At 43.1% G+C, this 26893-nt stretch overlaps 1 protein-coding gene across 1 annotated transcript in view; it reads left to right on the forward strand.

Annotated features, from left to right (window-relative positions):
- Positions 1–256: 256 nt before the first annotated feature.
- Positions 257–26893, forward strand: part of LOC143788456 (retinoic acid-induced protein 3-like) — a 43980-nt gene continuing 17343 nt past the window's right edge. The window contains exons 1-2 of the mRNA XM_077278144.1: positions 257–347; positions 25510–26448. Of these exons, the coding sequence (XP_077134259.1) occupies positions 25542–26448 (907 nt within the window). The 5' untranslated portion in view covers positions 257–347; positions 25510–25541. The remainder of the gene's footprint in view (positions 348–25509; positions 26449–26893) is intronic.

The following is a 26893-nucleotide window of genomic DNA, read 5'->3' on the forward strand; positions in this document are numbered from 1 at the left end:
TCACATCAGTCGGCAGGCTGTCTGTGGTATCACAGCTGAAGGGCATTTTGCCAGAACAATTACAAAAAAATAAACCATAAATTGTATTGGGTTGTCCTTTTTTATTGTCCATGTCGTGACATGAAAACATAAACGTAATGTTGGCTGTAATCCTTTATTCTGATCCTGGCTGGGCATATTTCTTTCCCGATATTGTACGGAGCTGTCAGACAGGTCCAGGTGTGTCTCTTCCGTGCTTTTCTTTCCATCTTCTAACACACCCACTTCTGTGACAGAAACTTCTTGTGGGTTTATAGATTGCTAGAAGCCACTAGGTAAGCAGAACGCCGGAGTGGAGCGCCTGCAAGGTATGTGACAGCATCGCTGGATAAGATGAGCAGCCAGCGCAGGCACGGATCAGGGGACTGATAATATGGGGTGTAACTGTGAGAGGATTTCATATGTCCCTGCTCATTATCAGTAGGCTAGGGACCATATTAATCTTTCTTTGTCGCCCGAGTCCCTTCTGAATAAATGCTTTATAAAATGTCATTTATCAGACATCACAAGAGGGAAGCAGAGAAATCACTCACTTCACATTTTAGAGATTGGGAGATTCTGGAGAAAAATCCAAACTAGCGGCAATTAGCCCCAATGCCGGGGCTCTCGTGGTTACAAGTTTAATAGTGTTTGTGGTTCCATAAATATTTCTATAACATTATACTGTGGACATATTTAGTCATTTGTAGGACAAGACAAAGAATGATCCAGAAACAAATAGTATCCAATATTACACTCCGAGGCTTACGGCATTTCCTAAAATGACATCAACTAAGAGAAAAACTCAAATATCTGGAATTTTTGCTACTTCAAATACTATTTTATCATATTTTACAAATTTCTATGAGTATAAAATGGCATCATTCCAGTGAACTTGTAGAAGTGAGTACAATAAGTAACTATTAGTACTTTACAAATCTGCTTTTTCTTATTTTTCTGCCCTTCTTATATCTGGCTGCCCACACTATGATCGCAGGGAGATCACTTTCTTCACTAAAGTTTGATTTAGTGATGAATTTCTTTTGGAAGGTTTGCTGTTGAAATACAGATGTTACTTAGGAAAAGCCTTGGGTACCAGAAGTGGTGACAGAAATCAATGCAGATAAATGGCTGCACTCAATTGAACTAAAGCAAGGGAATGTGCAATACATGAAATGTGAATAGCATAATGGCTTGTGAAATCTATGAAAAATAACACACGAGATGCTTAGCACAACATTTCCATTTATCTATTTGCTATGTAAGTTGTTTTTGGTTATGCACCAGTTCAGACTAGTTCTCTGTTCAGTCAGTTTACCATTACTTGTTAGAAATTCATGCAGTGCGGCATAAAGCCTATGAAGGCACATGATATATCTCTGAATGCATGGTGTGCCCTTTGCTTTCCAAGTTCTATGGGAAATTACAATGTGTGTTGAGATCCTCATGTGCGGCTGTATATGTAATTTTTATTAAAGGACGCAGAATTTCACAATATGCCCTGATCAGTTTTTTGCACACATTTTGTCATTAGGAAAAATATAAATATATATGGACAATGCAATATATGGTCACTACTTTATATGTGTTCGGCAGTCATCTAAAATGATCACGATGATTCACTATGAAATTATATCACACCGTCCATAAAAAGTTCTGGGTGTTGTGAATAGCGTGACACTGATCCATGGAAATCCAATTGTGTGGATGACAGATTCTTCTACATTAGGGAAGCTACAAGTGAACAGAAAAGGCAGAGTACCTAAATCACAGCCAAATATAGAGCCATGAACGGCATAGACGGAAAACCTACGTGTTTGTGGGATAAGTTGTAGTTTTCAAATATCCGTATTATGTACCATATTATGTGTTACCTTTTTCTGAGTTCTGTAATTTTTTTTTTTTATTTTAATTCTTTAATTTTTGTATTTTTTACTTTTGCTAATTTACTTTTTATATTTGGATGGGGCTATGTTAGGGCTTATTTTTCAGTGGGAAGCTTTTGTTTTCATTGGTATCATTTTGCGGTACATATGATATTTTTATGGCTTTTTATTGCATATATTGGAATTTGTGATAACTGAAAATGGCAATTCTGGTGTTTTGGTTCTTTTTTTGTGTTGTGAAATTTAAATAATTTTTTTTTTTTGATAGATCAAACTTTTGCAGACATGACAATACAAAATAAGCAATTTTTTTCACTATGGTACTTCACTTTAGTATTGGAAAAAGGGGAGGTTGTATCAAATTTATTTTAAAGTATTTCTAAAACTATCTATCTATCTCTGTATCTATTATCTACAGTATCTAATATCTATTGTCTAAAATCTATCTATTATCTATCTATTATCTAATATCTATTATCTATCTATTACATATTATCTATCTATTATCTATATATCTATTACCTATCAATCTCTATCTATCTATCTATCTATCTATCTATCTATCTATCTATCTATCTATCTATCTATTATATATCATCTATCTATCCATCTATCTATCTATTATCTGATATCTATTATCTATTATCTAATATCTATCTATTATCTAACATCTATCTATTATCTATCTATTTATCTATCTATTATCGATAGATAGATAGATAGATAGATAGATAGATAGATAGATAGATAGATAGATACAGAGAGATAGATGGATATATCTATCTAGTACTCGGTACTGGGTCCGGTCTTAAAGGGGATGTCACGGTGGCTGCGACCCGGTCCGTGGCCCTGGGCCCCCGAATGTCCTGAAGTGTATGGCGATGATGGTGTAGGCCGGTAAAATGAGTAAAGGACACAAGTTGTAAGTCTTTATCTGGTTTACCGTAGTTAGCAGGCCACAGTCCAGGGTACAAGGTACGGGTGATGGTATGGCCCTGCCGGCTCGGAGGCAATGGAGGAGTCCCTTTTTCCAGTCGAGGTCCGTGAGCCTTTCCAACTAGCGCTTGCTGTATATTTGAAGTCCCTGCTGCCTGAAGCTTTCTGCAGAATCCTCTATTCCCCCTGTCCTGAGACAGGTACCTGCATGATGGGCAGCTTGAGCCTTTTTATAGGGACTCTATCATGCCCTGGGTTCCTCAGGTGCTGCTGCGTCTCAGGTGCGGTGTGGGCCAATCCCATAAAGTTCTCAGCCCTCCAGTTCTGCCAAGTGGCCTACAGTTCCACTAAGGCCTCAGGCTCCCGGTACCTGGTACTGCGCTTTGGCTCTGAGGGTGCCTGGTCACAGTTCCCCTCTGAGCCCTGTTCCTCTCCTTTGCTCCTTTCCTCTGAAGCTCCACCACATACAACCCCCTCGGGTTATCTGTCCTTTCAGAGGCTGCAGCTCCCTCGTGGCTACCAGGCCTCTCTGTCTGCTTTCAGTTCCAGACTTCCTTCTCCTTCAGTGTCTCTATCAGACCCTCTCCCTTGGTCTCCCTGGACCAACTACCTAACTCCTCCTCCAGACCAGGACACATATCCATATTTGAGGGAAGCTCCTCTCAATCTGGGTCTTGAGCTCCCCTTCCTGGCCTGGATTCAGAATGTGTTGTATGTGGGTGCCTTACCTGGTGAAGAGAACTCCATTGCCTTTGAGCATGCTATTACCCTCCCCGAAGGGAAAGCAACATCACTGCAACAACCGGTTACCTGGGTGGTTGCACTCCCCCGTTAACTCCAGTACTTCTGGACTGGGAAAAGAAAAACGTAAACAACAGGTTGAAGACAATTTTTGTGACATGCATGTCAATGGGTTAACAGGTTAAACTTAGCATTCCTTTATGGGAGGTACGGTTCTTGAACGTTGCATAATATAACAATAACATAACTTTTTATTACAAGTGCACACAGGTTAAAGTGCAAACTTTGGGGATAGAAAGACGCATTGACCAGTCCTGGTCTCCGCTGCACCATGCTGTTTTGCTCCAGTCCTGAAAAGCAAAACAGGTACATATATACCGTCTTGCTCATGCTACCAGCGTGCGGCAATATCAAGCAGAGGGGCACCGGAACAGGTGCCAAACTATTTATAAAACAATCCTCAGGTAACAATTGTCCATACAAACTGCAAAGAAAAAACATAAACATAACATATTCACAGCATTAGTTTCACGTAGGTGAATGTCTCTTTAATTCTGTTTCTTCCAGGGCAGGTCCTGGCATGCACAGCTTCCTGACTGGGGAAGTTCATTAACATGGGGGTCAGCAGGTGACTCCTTAGAAAAATGTTCGGCTTCCAAAGTCTGTGTAGCCCGGGTTTGCTGTCCACTCGCAGTGGCTATATGGCTATAGGCATGCTGGGTTGGGCACCTTTTAATGTGTAGGGCATAATATCCCCTTTCTCCATGGTGCCGGGTGTAAGTCACTTTGTCACCAGGGTATACTGTAAGTCACGGTCAAGGTGTCCTCTTAATAGGTGTGATTCCACATCCCTGCAGTTGACGTATAGTTTCCTGTGTTCTATTTGTTCCTTGATGAAACCCCATCCTTTATCCAAACTGAAGGAGAGAACAGTTCCTGTTCTGATAGGTTCCCTACTTGCAGGTTTAATTATTCGGGACTGGGCTTTTGCTAACAAGTTCTTCTGTTCCATAGCTTCCCACCTAGTTTTTCGGGTTTTCTCTTCCGCTGCAAGTTTTAATATCTGCGGTCGGCAGCAGTCCTCCTTATCAATCAGTTATACACCATTAGCTGCTGATAGGGCCTCTATTGGAAATCCCATAAGGTCTGTCTGGGGATGCTTCCATTGAACAGTCTCTTTGGGCCTGCATGCCTTCAGGGGCGATGGCACAGGAGTCATTGGCTCAGTAAGTGCGTCGCATACGTCAGTCATACGGTCCCAAGTTATGGCAGTTGTAATTTGTCTGAGCATTAAAATTTGCGGGGGTGCTAGTGGTCCCACTAAGGTGTCTTCAGCTCCCGGTTCAGTTAGCATACCTGTCTCGCTGGTGCCGGTGTCCTGTTCTGTCTCCGCTGGGGTCTGGTGTGCTGTCTGCATGGCCTGGTGCTGCGGCGCGGTCGTGTCCATTTGCGGCATCTTGCTTTCTGGCAGTGTTTCACTTTCTGGCTCCGTCGGGGTAGCAGTCGTGAGGTCCAGGTTCTCCATCGGCGGCATCACCTTTTCCAGCAGAGCGTTGCTTTCCAGCTCCACCGAGGCCGAAGGTTGTTATGATCCCAGTGGCTTAGGATCACAAATCTAACCAGCTAAGTCAGAGAAAATAGGACAAGCTCTGGGGATGTGGTAACTGGACTGACCGCAAAATCTGATCCTATCCAAACACACTAAAGGTAGCCGTGGAACGTTTCCTGAAATCCTAGACGTCTCTTCACGGCCTGAGAAACTTACTACCCCTAGAGATAAAGTAAGACCTCACTTGCCTCAGAGAAATAACCCCAAAGATATAGAACAGCCCCCCACAAATAATAATGGTGAGTTAAGAGGAAAAGACAACCGCAGAGATGAAACAGGTTAAGCAAATGAGGCCCGCTAACACTAGATAGCAGAAAATAGCAAGGGATCTGTGCGGTCAGTAAAAAACCCTATACAAAAATATCCACGCAGAGAATGCGAGAACCCCCACACCAACTAACGATGTGGGGGGAGCAACTCAGCACCCCAGAGCTACCAGCAAGCAGAGAAATCACATATTAGCAAGCTGGAAAAAACTCATAATATTCTAGGAAACATATTGAACATAGATGAGCAAGAATAAGCAAACAGAACTTAGCTTCTCATGGAGAGACTGATTACGGATGTAGACAGGAGCAATCAGAATAGCACTGAATACAACGACAGCAGGCATAGACTGAGAGTCCAAGTGAGCTTACATAGAAAACCAGCCCACAGATAACGAGACAGCTGATGCCAGTCACAAACCTGCAGAAAGACAGCACTCACACAGTACCACTTGTGACCACAAGAGGGAGCCCAGAAATAGAGTTCACAACAGAAGGTGCAGGTTCCACCAGGGCTGGGAGCGTGGCTGGTGAGTATTGTCGTTGCGCCTGGGCAGCTGTCATTCTCCAGACCAGGGATTCTTTCCAGGCGGCCACTGCTGTCATCTGGGTCTTTAGAAGTTGCTTGGCCAGCTACTCCATCTCTGCAGTGAGGAGCTCCGGGTCCATGCTAGGCTTCAGGTCCGAGGTTTCATGCCGCTGCGAACCGGGGACGTCTTTAGAGGTAGTTGCAGGTTCTGGTGGCTCTTCTCCGTTGTCCGCCAAGGCCTTTACCAGGTAGCGTGCAGCCATACTGCTGCCATGCTGTTCCGCGTCCTTCTCCATCGGCTCGGAGGCAATGGAGGATTCACTTTTTCTAGACGAGGTTCGTGAGCCTTTCCAACTAGCGCTTGCTGTATATGAAGTCCCTGCTGCCTGAAGCTTTCTGCAGAGTCCTCTTCCCCCTGTCCTAAGGCCTCAGGCTCCCGGTACTGCGCTTCGGCTCTGAGGGTGCCCAGTCACAGTTCCCCTCTGAGCCCTGTTCCTCTTTGCTCCTTTCCTCTGAAGATCCACCACATACAACCCCTCGGGTTATCTGTCCTTTCAGAGGCTGCAGCTTCCTCGTGGCTGCCATGCCTCTCTGTCTGCTCTCAGTTCCAGACTTCCTTCTCCTTCAGTGTCTCTATCAGACCCTCTCCCTTGGTCTCCCTGGACCAACTACCTAACTCCTCCTCCAGACCAGGACATATATCCATATTTGAGGGAAGCTCCCCTCAATCCGGGTCTTGAGCTCCCCCTCCTAGCCTGGATTCAGAATGTGTTGCATGCGGGTGCCTTACCTGGTGAAGAGAACTCCATTGCTTCGGAGCATTATATTACCCTCCCCGAAGGCAAAGCAACATCACTGCAACAACCTGGGGTGTTGCACTAGTATCTATCTATCTATTCAACTATCTATCTATTCAGCTATCTATCTAGCCCACTGGATTCATTGGTGGGCTCATGCTGTACTTGGAAATTAACCTCTTAACGACCTATGACATGGAATGTCCATCATGGGCCGCCTCCCCCTCTTTTCCGGCACATGACAGTTGATCTGATCACGTTTTTTTTTGGTCACTGCAACACTGCAATAATAAAATGCAATAACAGGCAATCAAAACATCGTATCTATCCCAAAATTTGATCAATAGTAATGTCAACTCAGAACACAATAACAAGTACTCACCCAGCCCCAGATCCAAAAAACTGGAGATGCTATGGGTCTCAGAAAGTGGCACCATTTTTTTTCTTTATAAACTTTAGATTTTTTTTATCACTTAAATAAAAAGGAACCTAGACATGTTTGTTGTCTACGACCTCATAATGACCTGGAGAATCATAATGACAAGTCAGTTTTAGCATTAAGTGAATATGGTAAAAAAAAAAAAAATTGTGGAATTGCACTTTTTTGCAATTTCTCTGCACTTAGATTTTTTTCCCTTTTCCAGTACACGATATGATGAAAACAATGGTGTCATTGAAAAAAAAAGCTTGTTCTGCAAGAAAAAACAAGATGAATATATGTCACACAGTACACAAAAAATAAATTGCAAATAAATCAATTTTTCATTCGTATATCTGTATATGTAAAGAAAGTATACAGAAATTTTATATGCGTCACCCAAGTGCACTGTGTAACAATCGCTGTGGAAACCACAGCAGCAGCCAGACTAGAACCAAAACAATTCAGTAAGGGTCAAAAGAACCAGATGAAATACCAGGACATGGACTTATCAGAATATATTTTTATTATTATTATGCGTGACAATGGTTACAAAATATATTAAAATTACATAAATCCACAAATATAAAATATATAAATATTAAATGTAAAAACTACAAAACATGCGCTGCACCAGGAAGATCAGGATGAAAGTGTGAAATACCACTCCTAACTCCAGCCCCACTACAATAACAGGATGTCTTGGATTACGCTGACACCACGTAATTAGAGATTTCTCTGCCAAGTCCAACTCAATAAAAAACGGTAAAAAAGTGCACAAGTGCCAAATCCAAATTAAAATGTCTATGCCAAATTCAACTCAGTATAAAACAATAAAAAAGTGCACAAGTGCCAAATCCAGATTAGAGTAACCAATTATGATTATAAATCGATGCCAATCACTGCATAAAGTGACAGTGTGCAGAAAGTGTAAATAGCGCAACTCAGTATAAAACAATATAAAAGTGCATACGTGCCAAATCCTGATTAAAGTAACCAATTATAATTATAAATTGATGACAATCACTGCATAAAGTGACAGAGTGCAGAAATTATGAATAGCACAAGAATTTATCCACAAAAAGTGCCTAGTAAAGTGTCAGTACACGTTGGAGATAGCTAATTATCGAAAAAAATTGGTGTCAGCGATTATATATTAGTCTATACCTGCTGGGGCTGAATCCTGGACCTGCGCTTCTCCCGACGCGCGTTTCGGATTCGGTATATCCTTCTTCCCCCTGAAATTGTCATCAATTTATAATTATAATTGGTTACTTTAATCAGGATTTGGCACGTATGCACTTTTATATTGTTTTATACTGAGTTGCGCTATTTACACTTTCTGCACACTGTCACTTTATGCAGTGATTGGCATCGATTTATAATCATAATTGGTTACTCTAATCTGGATTTGGCACTTGTGCACTTTTTTATTGTTTTATACTGAGTTGAATTTGGCATAGACATTTTAATTTGGATTTGGCACTTGTGCACTTTTTTACCGTTTTTTATTGAGTTGGACTTGGCAGAGAAATCTCTAATTACGTGGTGTCAGCGTAATCCAAGACATCCTGTTATTGTAGTGGGGCTGGAGTTAGGAGTGGTATTTCACACTTTCATCCTGATCTTCCTGGTGCAGCGCATGTTTTGTAGTTTTTACATTTAATATTTATATATTTTATATTTGTGGATTTATGTAATTTTAATATATTTTGTAACCATTGTCACGCATAATAATAATAAAAATATATTCTGATAAGTCCATGTCCTGGTATTTCATCTGGTTCTTTTGACCCTTACTGAATTGTTTTGGTTCTAGTCAAGAAAAAACAAGCCCTCACATGACCATATTGACTGAAAAATAAAAAAGTTATGGCTCTGGGAAGAAGGGGAGCAAAAAAACTGGAAACGCAAGAACTGAAATACCCCTGGTATAACACTGATATTGTAGGTAACACCAGATTTAATGAAATAATCACAATATTTATCCTACATGGAAAATATATAAAATCCTCTTATAGCTCTGTCAAAATAAATGTTACTGGGCTTTAAAACAAACAATCTTAAAGATTATAAAAAAACTGAAAACCAAAACTCTGCTGAGTCGTTAAGTACAAACTCGTCCCATCCTCTCACTTATCATATATTTCACATGTAAAATCAGATCAGGACGCATATTCTTTTTTGCTAAGCGTCTTTCATTTTCTGACTGTAGACTTGTTTTTATTTTATTTTCTGCACACGGTCTTTCGGCTGAGCTTCTGTAACAGCATCAGGGGCCATAATCGGCACTAATCTGGAGATGTTCATTGACTGCTATGGGAGTTTTCTAGGGACGCAGGCAACATCACTATTGTGAGTAGTGTGATCCTGTGTTCTCTGTATACAGGCGTCACCTTTCTTGGTAATCCTGCCTGTGATGATTTGGAGTTCACTATCTGAAGGGGTTTCCTAGGCTAAATAAAAACATAATGAGGACATGGAAGTTGTGAAAATAACAAGCAGAGCCATGCTTTACCCGATCAGTGAACAGTACATTAGACCCTTTGTTATAGCAGACGCCTCGTGCTGCCGCACCTGCCCGGACTGCTTTCTCGGAGCATTAGTCATCCACTGTACAAATAGCGCACACAATGCCGGAACTTACATACATTCCTTCTTTCTATGAATATTTCAATCACACACCAAATAGTTGAATGTGATGCTTATTTCCCTAGAGGAAGCAAGCATCCAGAAATGATATCAGAGCTATTTGCTAGTGTGGAGGCTGTTGGGAAGTAGCATTTTATCAATCCCGGCTGCTATGTTTCGAGGGGGAAGAGGTGGGGACCTCCCTGTCCTTCAGACATGTACAATAATTCCAGGCAGCGTTTCAAACCCATCACCACTTCACACGTCACCATGCACTATAAAAGTGGAAAGATGTAAAAGAGGGGGCGTACAAACATAACTGTTAGCATTTGTCTGACAAAAAATACATTTTTTAAATATTTCTGTTTATTCAGCAGTTATCGCTCCCTTACATACTCTGAGTATATGTGTATATAGCAGCGACAAGTGCTCTCAGTGCGTAAGTGCATAATACAGGGCTGTTATTACCATACATTAGTCAGGATCAGCCAGTAATTCCTCCCCATTTACTAAAATAATAAATAAACAAGCTGTAAAACACTATGTATATTCAAGTTGCTCAATAAATATTCATTTAACTCCTCCACTGAAAAGGAATGTCAGTAGATCAACTCTGCTAAGAGCATGTAGGTCATAGGAAGCTTAATAAAATGATAGCTTGATATCTGCGGTCCAATGTCTTATTCCAGAGAATTCCATGTTTTTCTTATTTGAGCTATTTGAGCTTAAGCTCTATGAGCCGGACATAGATGTCCCTGGGAAACTGCCTACAGAGCTTATTTTAAATGAAAAGGGGTACTACCAGTATGAAACATGTACTGATTGACAGTCTGCTCTCCTGATCTAGATGTCTCAGACTGGTAAACGTCTCACAGAGATCCTTGTCCAGCCCTTAGGGTACTGTCTCACAGTGGCACTTTTGTCGCTACGACGGTACGATCCATGACGTTCCAGCGATATCCATACGATAGCGATCAGGGACCCTGCTGAGAATCATACGTCGTAGCAGATCGTTTGGAACTTTCTTTCGTCGCTGGATCTCCCGCTGTCATCGTTGGATCGGTGTGTGTGACACCGATCCAACGATGCGTTCGCTTGTAACCAGGGTAAACTTCGGGTTACTAAGCGCAGGGCCGCGCTTAGTAACCCGATGTTTACCCTGGTTACCATCGTAAAAGTAAAAAAAAAAAAAAGTACATACTCACATTCCGGTGTCCTTCAGGTCCCTCGCAGTCTGCTTCCCGTACTGACTGACTGCCGGCCGGAAAGTAAGAGCAGAGCACAGCGGTGACGTCACCGCTGTGCTCTGCTTTCACTTTACGGCGGCACTCAGTCAGAGCGGGAAGCAGACTGCGAGGGACCTGAAGAACACCGGAATGTGAGTATGTACGTTTTTTTTTTTTTACTTTTACGATGGTAACCAGGGTAAACATCGGGTTACTAAGCGCGGCCCTGCGCTTAGTAACCCGATGTTTACCCTGGTTACCCGGGGCCTTCGGCATCGTTGGTCGCTGGAGAGCTGTCTGTGTGACAGCTCTCCAGCGACCACACAACGACTTTCCAACGATCACGGCCAGGTCGTATCGCTGGTCGTGATCGTTGGAAAGTTGCAGAGTATGACAGTACCCTTAGTCCTGAACAGCTCATTTACATACACTGTGTTCCAAATTATTATGCAAATTGGATTTAAGTGTCATAAAGATTTAATTGTTTTGTTTTTCAAATAAACTCATGGATAGTATTGTGTCTCGGGGCTCAATGTATCACTGAAATCAATCTTAAACACATGTGATAATTAGTTTTCCAGGTGATTCTAATTAAAGGAAAACTACTTAAAAATGATGTTCCACATTATTAAGCAGGTCACAGTTTTCAAGTAACATGGGAAAGAAAAGGGATCTCTCTGCTGCTGAAAAGCATCAAATAGTGCAATGCCTTGGTGAAGGGATGAAAACATTAGAAATTTCCCTTAAACTTAAGCATGATCATCATACTGTTAAGAGATTTGTGGCTGTATCTGAGCACATATGTGTTTATGCTGATAAAGGCATAATGAGGAAGATTTCTGCCAGGCAAGTTCATCGGATTAACAGAGCAGCTGCTAAAAAGCCATTACAAAGCAGCAAACAGATATTTGAAGCTGCTGGTGCCTCTGGAGTCCCTCGAACCTCAAGGTGTAGGATCCTTCAAAGGCTTGCTGTGGTGCATAAACCTATTCGGCCACCCTTAAACAATGTTCACAAGCAGAAATGGTTGCATTGGGCCCACACATACATGAAGATTAATTTCCAAACAGTCTTGTTTACTGATAAGCATTGAGCAACCCTGGATGGTCCAGATGGATGGAGTAGTGGATGGTTGGTGGATGGCCACCATGTCCCAACAAGGCTGCGACATCAGCAAGGAGGTGGAGGAGTCATGTTTTGGGCCGGAATCATGGGGAAACAGCTGGTGGGGCCCTTTAAGGTTCCTGAAGGTGTGAAAATGACCTCTGCAAAGTATATAGAGTTTCTGACTGACAACTTTCTTCCATGGTATAAAAAGCAGAAACATGCCATGAGGAGCAAAATCATCTTCATGCTGACAATGCCCCATCTCATGCTGCAAAGAATCCCTCTGAGTCATTGGCTGCTATGGGCATAAAAGGAGATAAACTCATGGTGTGGCCACCATCTTCCCCTGACCTCAACCCTACAGAGAACCTCTGGAGTATCATCAAGCAAAAGATCTATGAGGGTGGGAGGCCGTTCACATCAAAACAGCAGCTCTGGAGGCTATTCTGACTTCATACAAAGAAATACAAGCAGAAACTCAATGGATGCAGGAATTGTGAAGGTGAGATCAAAGAAGGCTCCTATGGTAACATGTAACTTGGCCTGTTAGGATGTTTTGGAGTTAAATAGCTTTTTTTGTTCAGTGAATGTGACCTCCTAATGCTGCAAATTCCACAAATGAGCATTTTCAGTTCTTTAAAACATATCAAATGTTTAGAAATTCTACTGTGCCTAATAATTTGGAACAGTGCATTTTAAGTTTTTATTCATTTTGGAGATTATACTGTTATCATTGGGAGGTTTCTTCAATAAAATTCGATGTAAAATCTAACGGGTGATTACTTTTATTAGACTGACTGTCATTTGCACCAACCATTTAGGAAAATCCGATAAAAATGTCAGTTGCATAATAATTTGGAACATAGTTTATAAGAAACACATGGAATAAAACATTGGCTTACAAATTATTATTATTATTATTATTATTATTTATTGTTATAGCGCCATTTATTCCATGGCGCTTTACATGTGAGGAGGGGTATACTTAATAAAAACAAACTAAAACCAAAGCAATACAGCAAGGACCAAAGTCCAGAAAAAATATAAAAGCATGGGAATGTTAAAATATACCTTTATTAGTAGGAATGGCAATGGTTACATAATATATAAAAAATGAAAAAGTGCATAAAAACATATAAAACTGCGCAGCGACAGGATAATAGAATCTATATAATAATCCCAACTGAATCCCCACTATAGTACCAGGATTTCCTAATTCAAGCTGTACATAAATAAGTTTCTCTTGTGTCAAAACAATAAAAAAGAGAAACAATTCTACAATAAAAACACATTGTGCAAAAATCAATATATAAAGAAAAATGAATAATTTAGTGCACAAGTATGCCCAAAACCACAATAAAGTGACCGAGTGCACAAATATCAATTACCAACTAATATCAATAAAGTGCAAAAGTGTAAGGACCTGCCAAGAGGTTCATAAGTAGTGTGCCAGCATATGCTGGGAACATACACCCATATGTAAAAAAGTACAGCAAGGATTGTTGTATATACCTGAGGGGGCTGAATCCTGTGCCTGCGCCTCACCCGACGCGCGTTTCGGAAGTGATTATCCTTCGTCAGGGGACGTATCGGGCCAGGACGGAACAGGGAAATGTGAGACGAAGAGAGAGCCCTGGGTGGGAGTTCCAAGGCCTTCAGCAAGTAGAGATGCTAAGGAATGGTAGTGGCAAACTAGCTCCCCTCGGGGAAAAAGGACACAAAACCATGGGGTGAGGACAGGACTCTCTGTAATAATTATAGGGGATAACTCAGGATACTTTTGGCGTGGAACAAGATAACTACAGGACACAGTTTTGTAAATGGTAAAGACTATATTATCACACGGTGATTCAAACAGGTGCAGAGAGAAACTCAAGTCCACACTTGGTGTAAATATTAAATGCAGCTTAAGGCCTCTTTCACACTTCCATTTTTTGCCATCCGTCGCAATCCGTCATTTTGGCAAAAAAAGGATCCTGCAAATGTGCCTGCAGGATGTGTTTTTTTGCCATTGACTTTAATTGACGACGGCTTGCGACGGATGACCACACGTCGCATCCGTCTTGCAACGGATGCGTTGTGTTTTTGTGGTCCGTTGCGACAAAAAACGTTCAAGGGAACTTTTTTTTGTCTGTCGGAGCCGCCATTTCCGACCACGCATGCGTGGCTGTAACTCCGCCCCCTCCTCCCCGGATTTCATTATGGGCAGCGGATGCGTCGGAAAACTGCATCCGCTGCCCACGTTGTGCACTATTTGCACAATGTCCGTTGGTACGTTGGGCTGACGGAAATGTGAAAGAGGCCTAACAGTCTATAGGGAACTTCAGAGGAAAATGCAATCAAGCAGAAAGTCTATGAAGCACAGTTATTCTTGAGGATACTTGACATGAATAAGTCCTTGTTTAGTCCAAACACAGATATATATGCTTATAAGGCAGTTCAAATAATATCTTAGCTCAACAAGGGAGGCCTGGGTAATAGTCTCAGGTTTTCCAGAGCAGCAACAGCTTACATGTCCAACAAATGCAGATGGAAGTAAACACAAGCAGCCAGATGAAGGAGGATTACTGGAAACTGGTTTATGCAGCAGGAACTCAGAGCAGAGTAACAGGATCACAACACAGGTTCACAGGAACAGGTACAAAGCCAGGGAGCCACCAGTATCAGAAGCTGGTTACAAGGCAGAATACTCTAGCACAGACTAAAGGCTGGGGTGGAGTTATATAGTAGGAAGACAGAGTGCACATGAGACCAAAGACGCCATCTTGGAAAAGGGCAGTAATGCACAAAAGGTAATCAAAAAATGTTCAGAGTCCTGACACTCTCCCTTACTGGACTGTAGTACTGTGATGGATTGTGGTGAAGGCTAAGGAATTGAGGACAGAAGAAAATAAACCTGGAAGAGGTAGAGAGACCGTGTGCGAAGATGCTCCATGTTCTAATGGAAAAGTTCATGAAGTTATGCACCCACTATCTATTGTACATAATAAGTTACTGTTCAGTAAAAGCTATTGTTGACTGGTGGTCTCCCTCATTGAACCGCTCAACATCTGGTCCTTGCAAGCCAAGGTCACCGGCACCACCCAGCCTGCAAGAATGCCCTTACAGATGAAGCCCACACACCCAAGTGGCCATAAAAGACAACTACCTAACCCATGGCTGCCGCCTGCACCACGGTACACAATCACAGGAGACACACTAGGCGGTTATGGCCTACTTCATCCATGTACCTGGTAAAAAAATAACCTGGGAAGCTCCTTTATGAGAGATTTCTACAAAATAGTGTCAGACTATTATTAGATTTAGTGGCTGGTGTGAAAATCACAAGACTGCAGTATGTTTTACTGCCATATAAATATGGACGTGGAAATAATGCAATTTAATGGTTAAGTAGGTCCTTTGAAAGAGGTCTACGTTACGGGAACAAGAAAGTTGCAATCAAGAGAAAGGGAATTGCAAATCAAGCATCCACTATAAATGATAAAAATAAAGCATGTAGGCACAGACAGAGGGGGTGCTGTATTGGGTGCAGCTAAAAGGAAGCCCCCACATGACTGCGTTGCCATGGGGAGGAGTGGAGAATTTTAAAAAAAAGATAAATAGGTGTCTCGGGATTGGTAGGTTTAGGTATGGGGTGGGGTTTTGTTATGATCAGGAGGTGGGGGCTGGGGAAAAAGTGCGGGAAGGGATCAGTCTTGCTGTGACAGGTGAAGAGAGTCCCTCCCACCCTCCCTTTTTTGGTGGTAATCCGAGATGAGCACACTTTTAGGTGGGGGTAGCGGTGTGGGTTGGTTTCATTTTGTTTGCGTTTTTTCTGTTATGTTCCATTCAAATAGGGGAAAGAATTTTTGTCATTATTGTCACAGTGGCGGGTTGGCGGGGGGTGGGGTTCTTGGAGTTGGTGATGATGTTTATAAGGTTGATCTGGCTTTTGTTACGGGCTCTGGATGGGGACTTTACCTCGGGAGCTTTGGGGTTTGTTTGCCCGAAACGGGTTACATGGTGCCCTCGAGCTGGTGGTTACGGCTGAGTGTAAATAAGTGTTTTTGGTTAAAATTTTTGTGGTGGCTTTCTGCCTATTATGAGCCAGATTTTTTAGCTCCAAGAACCCTCCCCTCAAGGTTGTTTACATTTACAATGGTATACATGTTGTTATTCATGTAATTGTTAATAAAATGGCCGCTGTGGCCAAATTATCCAAAAGAAATTAATGTGTTTGTGTGAATTTCTAGGGTGGGTAAACGGAGTTGTTAAGGGGAGCAGGGTAGTTGGGGCGGAAGATTACCTACGAAAAGGATTCTATATTGGCAATACGCGGTCATGATGTTTTGTACTCTAGCCTGGAATACACTTGTATATAATTAAGGCCACTTTTGTGGCATACATTATAATCAATTTGTTGAGCTGTGCTCTGCCAACCCCCTGTCATAAAAACTGCATTTCACACATTTCAAATAGTTTTATGCCAGATTTCTGGAGAAAACAGTTTTGCACATTAGCCCCTTAAAATGGTTGTCCAGTACTTTTGTATTGATAGCCTATCCTTATGATGGGTCATCAATATCAGATCAGTGACAGTACAACACGTGGCACCCCTGTTGATCAACTGTTATCGACGCTTGTGATGACTGGATATGATCAGTTGCAGAGTGGAGCAACATACAGGTACTTCTCACAAAATTAGAATATCATCAAAAAGTTAATTTATTTCAGTTCTTCAATACAAAAAGTAATACTCATATATTATGTACAGCTCTGGCAAAAATTAAGAGACCATTGCAAAATGCTCAGTTTGTCTGATGTTTCTCTTTAAAGGTATATTTTTGAGTAAAATGTAAATTGTTCTTTTATTCTATAAACTTCTAACAACATGTCTCCGAAGCAATAAATTTTACATTTTTTTTCTAACAAGGAAAAATGGTCAAAATAAGAAAAAAAACAACCCAGTGCTTTCAGACCTCAAGTAATACAATGAAAACAAGTTCATAATCATTTAGAAACAACAATACTAATGTTTTAACTCTGGAAGAGTTCAGAAATCAATATTTTGTGGAATATCCATGATTTTTAATCACAGCTTTCATGCGTCTTGGCATGCTTTCCACCAGTCTTTCACACTGCTTCTGGTGCAAAAATTTAAGCAGTTCTTCTTTGTTTGATAGCTTGTGACTATTCATCATCCTCTTGATTACATTCCAGAGGTTTTCAATGGGTTCAGGTCGGGAGATTGGGCTGCCCATGACAGGGTTTTGATGTGATGGTCTCTTAATTTTTGCCAGAGCTGTAGAGTCATTACAGAGTGATCTATTTCAAGTATTTATTTCTGTTAATGTTGATGATTATGGCTTACAGCCAATGAAAACCCAAAAGTCATTATCTCAGTAAATTAGAATACTTTATAATACCAGCTTGAAAAATGATTTTAAAATCCAAAATCTTGGCCTACTGCAATGTATGTTCAGTAAATACACTCAATACTTGGTTGGGACTCCTTTGGCATAAATTACTGCATCAATGTGGCGTGGCATGGAGGTGATAAGCCTGTGGCACTGCTGAGGTGTTATGGAAGCCCAGGATGCTTTGATTGCAGCCTTCAGCATTGTTCGGTCTGGTGTCTCTCACCTTTCTCTTGACAATACCCCATAGATTCTCTATAGTGTTAAGGTTGTTGCATAGTTTGGTCGCAGAAGAAACTTGTGAGAGTAGATTATATGGGGTATTTCAACTTTTATCTACACAGAACAGGAGGTACATGCATCAGCTTCATAATACAAGCATAACAGGAAGTCTAAAGGACCTTTTACCAGAGAGAAAGTGAAACCAAAGTACAACAAGTATATGCATTACATTCAACTAAGCATATAACAGTAACAACATTGCCATCTACTGTCAGAAAAGTGTAAACTCCTCCTCCACACAAATAAGTCTGTATCTGTTGCATAATCAACATAAAACTTAGCACTCAACTTGGGATGCTTGAACAGAAGAATTTATTTTGCAGTATACTCAAAACGTTTCGGTTCAACATGAACCTTCTTCAGTTATGTATACAGAATTCATTTGATGAATGAGCCCGGAAGTCAGCGGGCCAAAATAAATCTATGAAGGGGGAAACACAGCCGTGGTATGCGGAGAGAGGTACTTTAGGAGAATGTGGTGTAGGCGTGCATACCGCCAGACGCGGAGTCCACCGCATCCCAAGTTGAGTGCTAAGTTTTATGTTGATTAAGGATATGGCATGGGAGCCTAACTATAGCACCATTCTGTAGCTGTGCTCACGGTGTTGTTTCACATGTATCTGTTGCATATCTGCCAACAAAGGTCAGGCGAGTTTTCTAGCCAATCAAGCACAGTGATACTGATGTTTTTAAACCAGATATTGGTCATTTTGGCAATGTGGACAGATGCCAAATCCTGCTGGAGAATGAAATTTCCATCTCCGAAAAGCTTGTTGGCAGAGGGAAGCATGAAGTGCTCTAAAATTTCCTGGTAGATGCTGAGCTGACTTTGGTCTTGATAAAGCACAGTAGACCTACAACAGCAGATGACATGGCTCCCCAAACCATCACTGATTGTGGAAATTTCACACTAGACCTCAAGCAGCTTGGATTGTGTGTCTCTCCACTCTTCCTCCAGACTTTGGGACCTCGATTTCCAAATTAAATGCATAATCTACTTTCATCTGAAAACAACACCTTGTACCACTGAGCAACAGTCCAGTTCTTTTTCTCCTTGGCTCAGGTAAGATGCTTTTGGTGTTGCCTATTGGTCATGAGTGGCTTGACACAAGGAATGTGACACTTGTAGCCCATGTCTTTGATACGTCTGTGTGTGGTGCCTCTTGAAGCAATGACTCCAGCAGCAGTGCACTGCTTGTGAATCTCCCCCAAATTTTTGAATGGCTTTTTCTCAACAATCCTTTCAAGGCTGCCACTACCATGTTTGACAGTGGGGATGGTGTGTTCAGGGTGATGAGCTGTGTTGCCTTTACGCCAAACATATCATTTGGAATTGTTGCAAAAAAAGTTTGATTTTGGTTTCATCTGACCAGAGGACCTTCTTCCACATGTTTTGTGTGTCTCCCAGGTGGCTTGTTGCAAACCTTAAATGACACTTTTTATGGATATCTTTGAGAATTGCTTTCTTCTTGCCAATCGTCCATGAGGGGCAGATTTGTGGAGTGTACGACTGATTGCTGTCCTATGGACAGATTGTCCCACCTCATCTGTAGATCACTGCAGTTCATCCAGAGTGATCATGGGCCTCTTGGCTGCATCTCTGATCAGTCTTCTCCTTGTTTGAGATGAAAGTTTAGAGGGACAGCCGGGTCTTGGTAGATTTGCAGTGGTATGATACTCCTTCCATTTCAATACGATCACTTTCACAGTGCTCCTTGGGATGTTTAAAGTTTTGGAAATCATTTTGCATTCAAATCCAGCTTTAAACTTCTCCACAACAGTATCACGGACCTGCCTGTTGTGTTCCTTGGTCTTCATGATGCTCTCTATGCTTCAAACAGAACCCTGAGACTATCACAGAGCATGTGCATTTATACGGAGACTTGATTACACACAGGTGGATTATATTTATCATCATTAGGCATTTAGGACAACATTGGATCATTCAGAGATCCACAATGAACTTCTGGAGTGAGTTTGCTGCACTGAAAGTAAAGGGGCCAAATAATATTACACGCCCCACTTTTCAGTTTTTTAATTTCCCCAAAAAATTAAAATAACCAATACATTTCGTTCAACTTCACATTGTGTTCCACTTGTTGTTGATTCTTCACCAAAAATCTACGTTTGGTATCTTTATGTTTGAAGCATGATATGTGGGAAAAGATTGAAAAGTTCCAGGGAGCCGAATACTTTCGCAAGGCACTGTAGATATAAATATATATGTATATATATAAAACATTTTTCCATAATGACTGTAGTATAGCGAAAGTATTTTTGTTTGTGAAAAAAACTGTTCCTGAAAATAAACAGTTGGAAAAAAAATTGTTTCTATTACTTTTAATCCATTTAGAGGACTTGTACCTTCTTGATCTCGTGTTCTATGTATTGTAATAATGTTATATTGGAGTATATAGTCAAATTGGCATTCTCCTATGAAGCCCAACCACTTGCCTGTCTTTATAGGAAGAGTAAGATGATATCCATGGGTCTCCACCTATCTGCACCCCACAATTGTGTTGTAAGGGGGGGCCATGGGAACCGGAGCATGAGCAATTGCACCATTTGCATGCCACTATCAGTGATGGACAGCATCATCTAAGTGGTTAAACAGGAAGTTGTTGGCTGTGTAGTGCCTGCCCAGATTATATATTGCCCCATGATATAAATGCAGCGCCCCAGAGTCCTGGTCGTTGCAGTACTGTGGCTCCGCCACTATGGGGAGCCATGGCGCGTCCGATGGCACTGAAGGAGTTCATCTGATCAGGTATCACAGACACCAATACATTTCACAGCTGGGCCTCCGGGGGGAGCTAAGGGTGCTATTCATTAGGCCACTCCCCACCATAGTGGGTAAACCGGGGGTCAGGCAGGAAGTTAGATCAGAAAGCTGACTGGATTGGACGAAGCAACACTCAGTGGCAGAGGGTGTTGTGGAGGAAGAGACAGTAGGGTCTCTGTCAGGGGTGGGATCCTGACAGAGGCTTGGCATTGGAAAGAACGTAACGGGTCCGCGCCAGCTCCGGGAAGCGGCGGGGCCCAAGAAAGGACTAGAAGCGAGATAGATTGTGCTGAGTGAGAAACGAGATCAAGCGATAGGAGAATTCCAGTAGGGGTCGTGCTGTAAGACCGGAGCAACACCCTACTGAGGCGCACTACCGGTGGCCGGAACGCCGAGGGAGTATTATAACATTCAGCTTCAAGCAATACTCTAAACAGCGGCAGGACAGTCAGTTTAAGGCGGGCTGTCTAACACATATCACCTATGAAGTCTTGGGAGGCAATTGCGGGAGAGGGGCGTCTCTAGGGTCCCGGAAGAACTCCAGGCCTACCCGACAAACGGGTGCCGTTCTAACTGTAACATCAGGAAGGGACGGACGATTAGAAGAACATCATTTAATCGAGTTGTGAGGGAACTTAAGAAACAGACACAACGGTTGTGGGGTACTTTCCGTAAGCACAGCAGGGAAGGACTACAACACATAGCGCTAAGAAGGAAGGCACCGATTTCCACCTGTGAAGTGAACTCTGGAGGTGCCATTGGACCGGCCGGACTTGCGCAGCCTGGTGAACCGTATTCTGGACTGAGGACTCAGAGATCTCCAGGAAAGAGGTAAAGAGTCTGCAACCTGGTGTCCTCGTTATTTACCGCGACCTGCACCCCACAACTGCACCACCGACATCCACACCTAGCATTGACTGTGCGCCCCACGGCAGGGTCACGGACCGGGGCCTAGCCGCCATGACAACCCCCAGAAGCCGAGACCCGTAGGCCCGGTACCGGGTACCCCTCGGCCCTGCGGCGGTGGGGGCGCTACAACTTGGCGTCACGAACAGGATCCACTTAAGCCTGAAAAATCAGGTCATGTGTGCCTTGGAACTGTGATTTATTATGCTTGGACTGTGACTTATTGCGAAGATTGTGTGTTGCCACTTGCCGCCAGAAGTTCCCGCCAAAACCGCCGCCATTATAGCGCTGAGGAGAGCGCAGGAGAAGAAGAAGGGCGTGGAAGTGGGCGTGAACAAGCTGAAGAGCGCGAAAGACAATGGCCGCCCAGTCTAAATATCTCAGCCCCTTGAGGACGTGTCCGTCAGCAGCCGAGATCCGCCTCCTGATCCTCAATGGTGGGCAGAGACAAAGAAAACGAAACCGCCCACGAAGGAGAGAGCGGGAAAAGGACCAGGAAGAAGAAGTGAGCGACATGGAGGACGCCATGGCGAGCCGCCCGGAGCCGGAGTGTGGGGTCGGAGCAGAGGACTCCCCCAGCCACCCGGAGGGGCACCGCAACCAGGCCTCCACCGCTGATGCTGAATTCCTGCAGGCCGGAGTGGACGAGCTCAGCAACCGACCCCGGCGGACGCAGCTGAGCACTGAGGCCGGGTGGAAGAAGGCCATCATCAGGAGCCTCACCAGACGTCTGTCGGCAGCCTCATCTGGTCCGGAGCAGGAAAGAAGTCCCAGCGCTCCGAAGCTGGAAAGCAAGGCCCTGCCAGAAAGCGAGATGCTGCGAGCAGAGATGTCAACGTCGCAGCACGAGGCCCTGCAGCCAGTGTTCCAGACCCCAGCGGAGGCAGAGCAGACCGGCACCGGAGGGACCGCATCTGAAGCAGGTATGAAGGACGACCCTGCCCTGACAACCGACACCACTCCGGTGACTGCTAGTGCCACAGCTGCTGACTCCGTTCTAGTGACTGATCTTGCAGCAGCCGCTACCTCTGCTACAGTAAATGCCCATACTCAAGCTGCGCAGACCTCCATCGCTGCGCATGATTTAACCGTACATGAAAGACGGATTAACGGCGTTTGTCCAGCACTGGGTGTAACCCTGGACCTCACTTTTCCCAGGCCAGGAAGGGTTAAGTGCCAGGTGCAGCCCTGGAAGCCGTCCAACTAAACCTCGGAAACCTGAAACTGTACATAGTTAACTGTTTCCCTGCTTTTTGCTGCTTTAAACCCGACCTGGGTTAACTCTTAAAGGGATCCCTTTGTTTACCCGGGATCCCTTCCTCTGCTTTTGCTTTTGTTTCCTGTTTCCTCATTGTTGAAATGAACTGCTGAATCATGAACAGTGCATGATACAAACTGCTTGTAAATAGTTTGCACCTTCTTAAAGGGGCTCCCTACTGGTTTTACTTAAAGAAGGACTCTTTGTGAAGATACCACACTGGAACCTTTGTTGAGTATGGACTGGTAGCTTGAGAAGGCGTGCTACCTCATAGAGACTTGGTCCCCTCTTAAAGGGGATGTTCATTTGTTACGCTTAAACTGTGATATTGCTTTAAGATTGGAAGCAATAATGTCTTGACCAAAGAAAGTGATGATAATGTTTACATGAGAAAGTTATATGTGTTTAATTAGTTAAATGTGAAGAAAAACTGATGATGTGCTCTGAGAAGTAAAAGGTGAAAGATAGAAGAGGGATGCAGTGGACTCGTAGGGATAGATGTGGAGTCCAGCATGCATGAAAGGAAGAAAGATAATGAGAAGGTTTAATGTTCGATAGAAAATGTTTTTGATAATGCTGATAGATAGTTAGGATAGAAGGTAAACCCTGAGTCCTCATAGGAGTCATGTAGAGATGGCTCAGTGCTCTTAAACTGAAAGTAATGTTATGTTCTATACTGTGTATAGTAGTTGAAAAGGCAGTAGGCCCTGGCTGAACGGGGTGGTCCTGTAACAGAAAGGAGAGGCAGTAGGTCTGGTGCCGATAGGACAGGCGGTCCTGCAGATTTAAAGAAGGAGAATGAAAAAGTTAAAATACCTTATAATGTGATTATAGGAAGGTCTTTAGTGGATAAAAGAGTGTATGTCCTTAAAGGCAAAGTTAAATTATTGTTCAGCAATTTAGCACTTAGTAGAATACCCGGTTGGGTAAGAAAAGCTAATTATAGCATGTTGCTATGATATGTTTTGTCACGTTTGTAACATTCAAGTGTCCTTACCTCCCATAAAGGGAAGCCTGTTCAAATATGCTTATTGTTATTACACTCAACAAAAATTGTATGTCTTTTTGCTAACTTGTATTGTTGTTTTCTTCCCAGTCCCGGAGTACTGTGTTTAACCAGGGGGGAGTGCAGCGCCCCAGAGTCCTGGTCGTTGCAGTACTGTGGCTCCGCCACTATGGGGAGCCATGGCGCGTCCGATGGCACTGAAGGAGTTCATCTGATCAGGTATCACAGACACCAATACATTTCACAGCTGGGCCTCCGGGGGGAGCTAAGGGTGCTATTCATTAGGCCACTCCCCACCATAGTGGGTAAACCGGGGGTCAGGCAGGAAGTTAGATCAGAAAGCTGACTGGATTGGACGAAGCAACACTCAGTGGCAGAGGGTGTTGTGGAGGAAGAGACAGTAGGGTCTCTGTCAGGGGTGGGATCCTGACAGAGGCTTGGCATTGGAAAGAACGTAACGGGTCCGCGCCAGCTCCGGGAAGCGGCGGGGCCCAAGAAAGGACTAGAAGCGAGATAGATTGTGCTGAGTGAGAAACGAGATCAAGCGATAGGAGAATTCCAGTAGGGGTCGTGCTGTAAGACCGGAGCAACACCCCACTGAGGTGCACTACCGGTGGCCGGAACGCCGAGGGAGTATTATAACATTCAGCTTCAAGCAATACTCTAAACAGCGGCAGGACAGTCAGTTTAAGGCGGGCTGTCTAACACATATCACCTATGAAGTCTTGGGAGGCAATTGCGGGAGAGGGGCGTCTCTAGGGTCCCGGAAGAACTCCAGGCCTACCCGACAAACGGGTGCCGTTCTAACTGTAACATCAGGAAGGGACGGATGATTAGAAGAACATCATTTAATCAAGTTGTGAGGGAACTTAAGAAACAGACACAACGGTTGTGGGGTACTTTCCGTAAGCACAGCAGGGAAGGACTACAACACATAGCGCTAAGAAGGAAGGCACCGATTTCCACCTGTGAAGTGAACTCTGGAGGTGCCATTGGACCGGCCGGACTTGCGCAGCCTGGTGAACCGTATTCTGGACTGAGGACTCAGAGATCTCCAGTAAAGAGGTAAAGAGACTGCAACCTGGTGTCCTCGTTATTTACCGCGACCTGCACCCCACAACTGCACCACCGACATCCACACCTAGCATTGACTGTGCGCCCCATGGCAGGGTCACGGACCGGGGCCTAGCCGCCGTGACAACCCCCAGAAGCCGAGACCCGTAGGCCCGGTACCGGGTACCCCTCGGCCCTGCGGTGGTGGGGGCGCTACATAAATATCTAGCTCATGACTTTAACGCTTTTTGTTAAGCATGTTACGGGTGTCGTATTAGCACAGACTTTGGCGGCACATAGCTGTACTATGGCACTGATATCTGATTAGTGGAGGTACGTTCCTGTTGGATACCCCACAGGGTGCTAAACAATAATATGGGAAGACCACTGGAATAGCCCTGTGCCACTATGTCCTTTGTTGGGTCTCATGGCTTTCTCCAGATGGCCACAAGGTTAGTTATTTATTCCCATGAGCTGACTCCAGTGGGGACATGATACCATTGTCTGCACTAAGACCATGACTTCTATACGTGTATCCTATACCCTGTGTTATTATTGGTTTTATGACTTTTGAATCCTACATAGCATAAATACAGGTATTTTGTTTAGTGGTAAAGTTTTCATGTTTTTACTAATTATGACATTTATTTTTTTCTCGACAGACTCTGCAGACCTGGTACAGGCGTAAAACAAGATGTCTTGCAATGTTGCTAACGACTATATCTTTTTGTGCAGTGCACAGGATGCATGGGGCATTGTGCTGGAAACACTGGCTGCAGCAGGAGTTCTGTTTACTATCGCTCTCATGCTAGCACTTCTTATTATGGTGCCACGTATTTGTGACAATGCCAAACGGGCTTTGGTGCCTATTCAGTTCATCTTCCTTATTGGCACACTTGGAATCTTTGGTCTTACATTTGCCTTCATCATCAAACTTAACGCACAGACTTGCCCAACGCGTTTCTTTCTTTTTGGAGTGCTATTTGCCATCTGTTTTTCTTGCCTTTTAGTTCATGCTAGTAAATTAGTGAGACTGGTTAGGGGTGGACTGGGGATGTCCTGGTGGGTGATGCTGATCACACTCATTTCCCTGTCATTTGTACAAATTATTATAGCTATTCTTTATGTAGCAATCTATCTGGGAAGAAATATGAATCAATGCGATCCGAACACGGCAAATCTTCCGGCACGTAACCTTGACTTTGTGCTTATACTTATCTATGTTCTGGCATTGATGGCTGTCACTTTTGTCGTTTCAATGATAGCTATGTGTGGACTTTGCACGTACTGGAAACGACATAGTGTCCATATTTATGTAACAATGTTTTTCTCAATTGGCATTTGGGTAGCTTGGATTTCTATGTTGTTAAGAGGGAATATATCTTTAGGAACTAATCCTCTCTGGGATGACCCCGTGAGAGCCATTGCTTTAGTTGCCAATGGATGGGTTTTCCTCATTATGTACATGGTCCCCGAGCTTTGCTTGATGACACGACAACAATCAAATTGTGCCAAACCGTGTAACCAGTCACAACCACATCTTCTGCGGCAAACTGTTGGAGTTGACAATCGAGTATTCTGTCAAGATGATATATCCCAAGGTAAGTTTACATATAGATATCAGCTATTTTTTATCACTAAGCAGATCCTTGTTTTTCCAGGTTTTATATAATAGCACTTTCATTTATTTTTATTTTTACATTACCTGATACTGAGGTGCAATGTTGTAGTTACATTATACCAAGCGATAACAGTGGTGAAATGTAATCTAACCTTTGTCTTATGTGTTCTAGGAATGTCTTAGATCACACCAAGCCATTTTATTTTATGATTATTAATACCTTGGCAGTTATGTAGGAGCAGAAAGTCAAATACCAGTTATTTTTAACAAAACTGAGTTGTAGAGCCAATATATTAAAATGGGGGTAGGTTGCGAAAAGCGTGTATAATATCGCATCATTGATTCAAAGTGTCCTGTCATTGTGCAATGCAGACATGTTACGATTGCAGTGACACATTGCTTTTTGTCATTGATCAAATCTTTTA

The sequence above is a fragment of the Ranitomeya variabilis genome, chromosome 8, assembly GCF_051348905.1.
Source record: "Ranitomeya variabilis isolate aRanVar5 chromosome 8, aRanVar5.hap1, whole genome shotgun sequence".
In the NCBI taxonomy this organism is placed as follows: Eukaryota; Metazoa; Chordata; class Amphibia; order Anura; family Dendrobatidae; genus Ranitomeya; species Ranitomeya variabilis.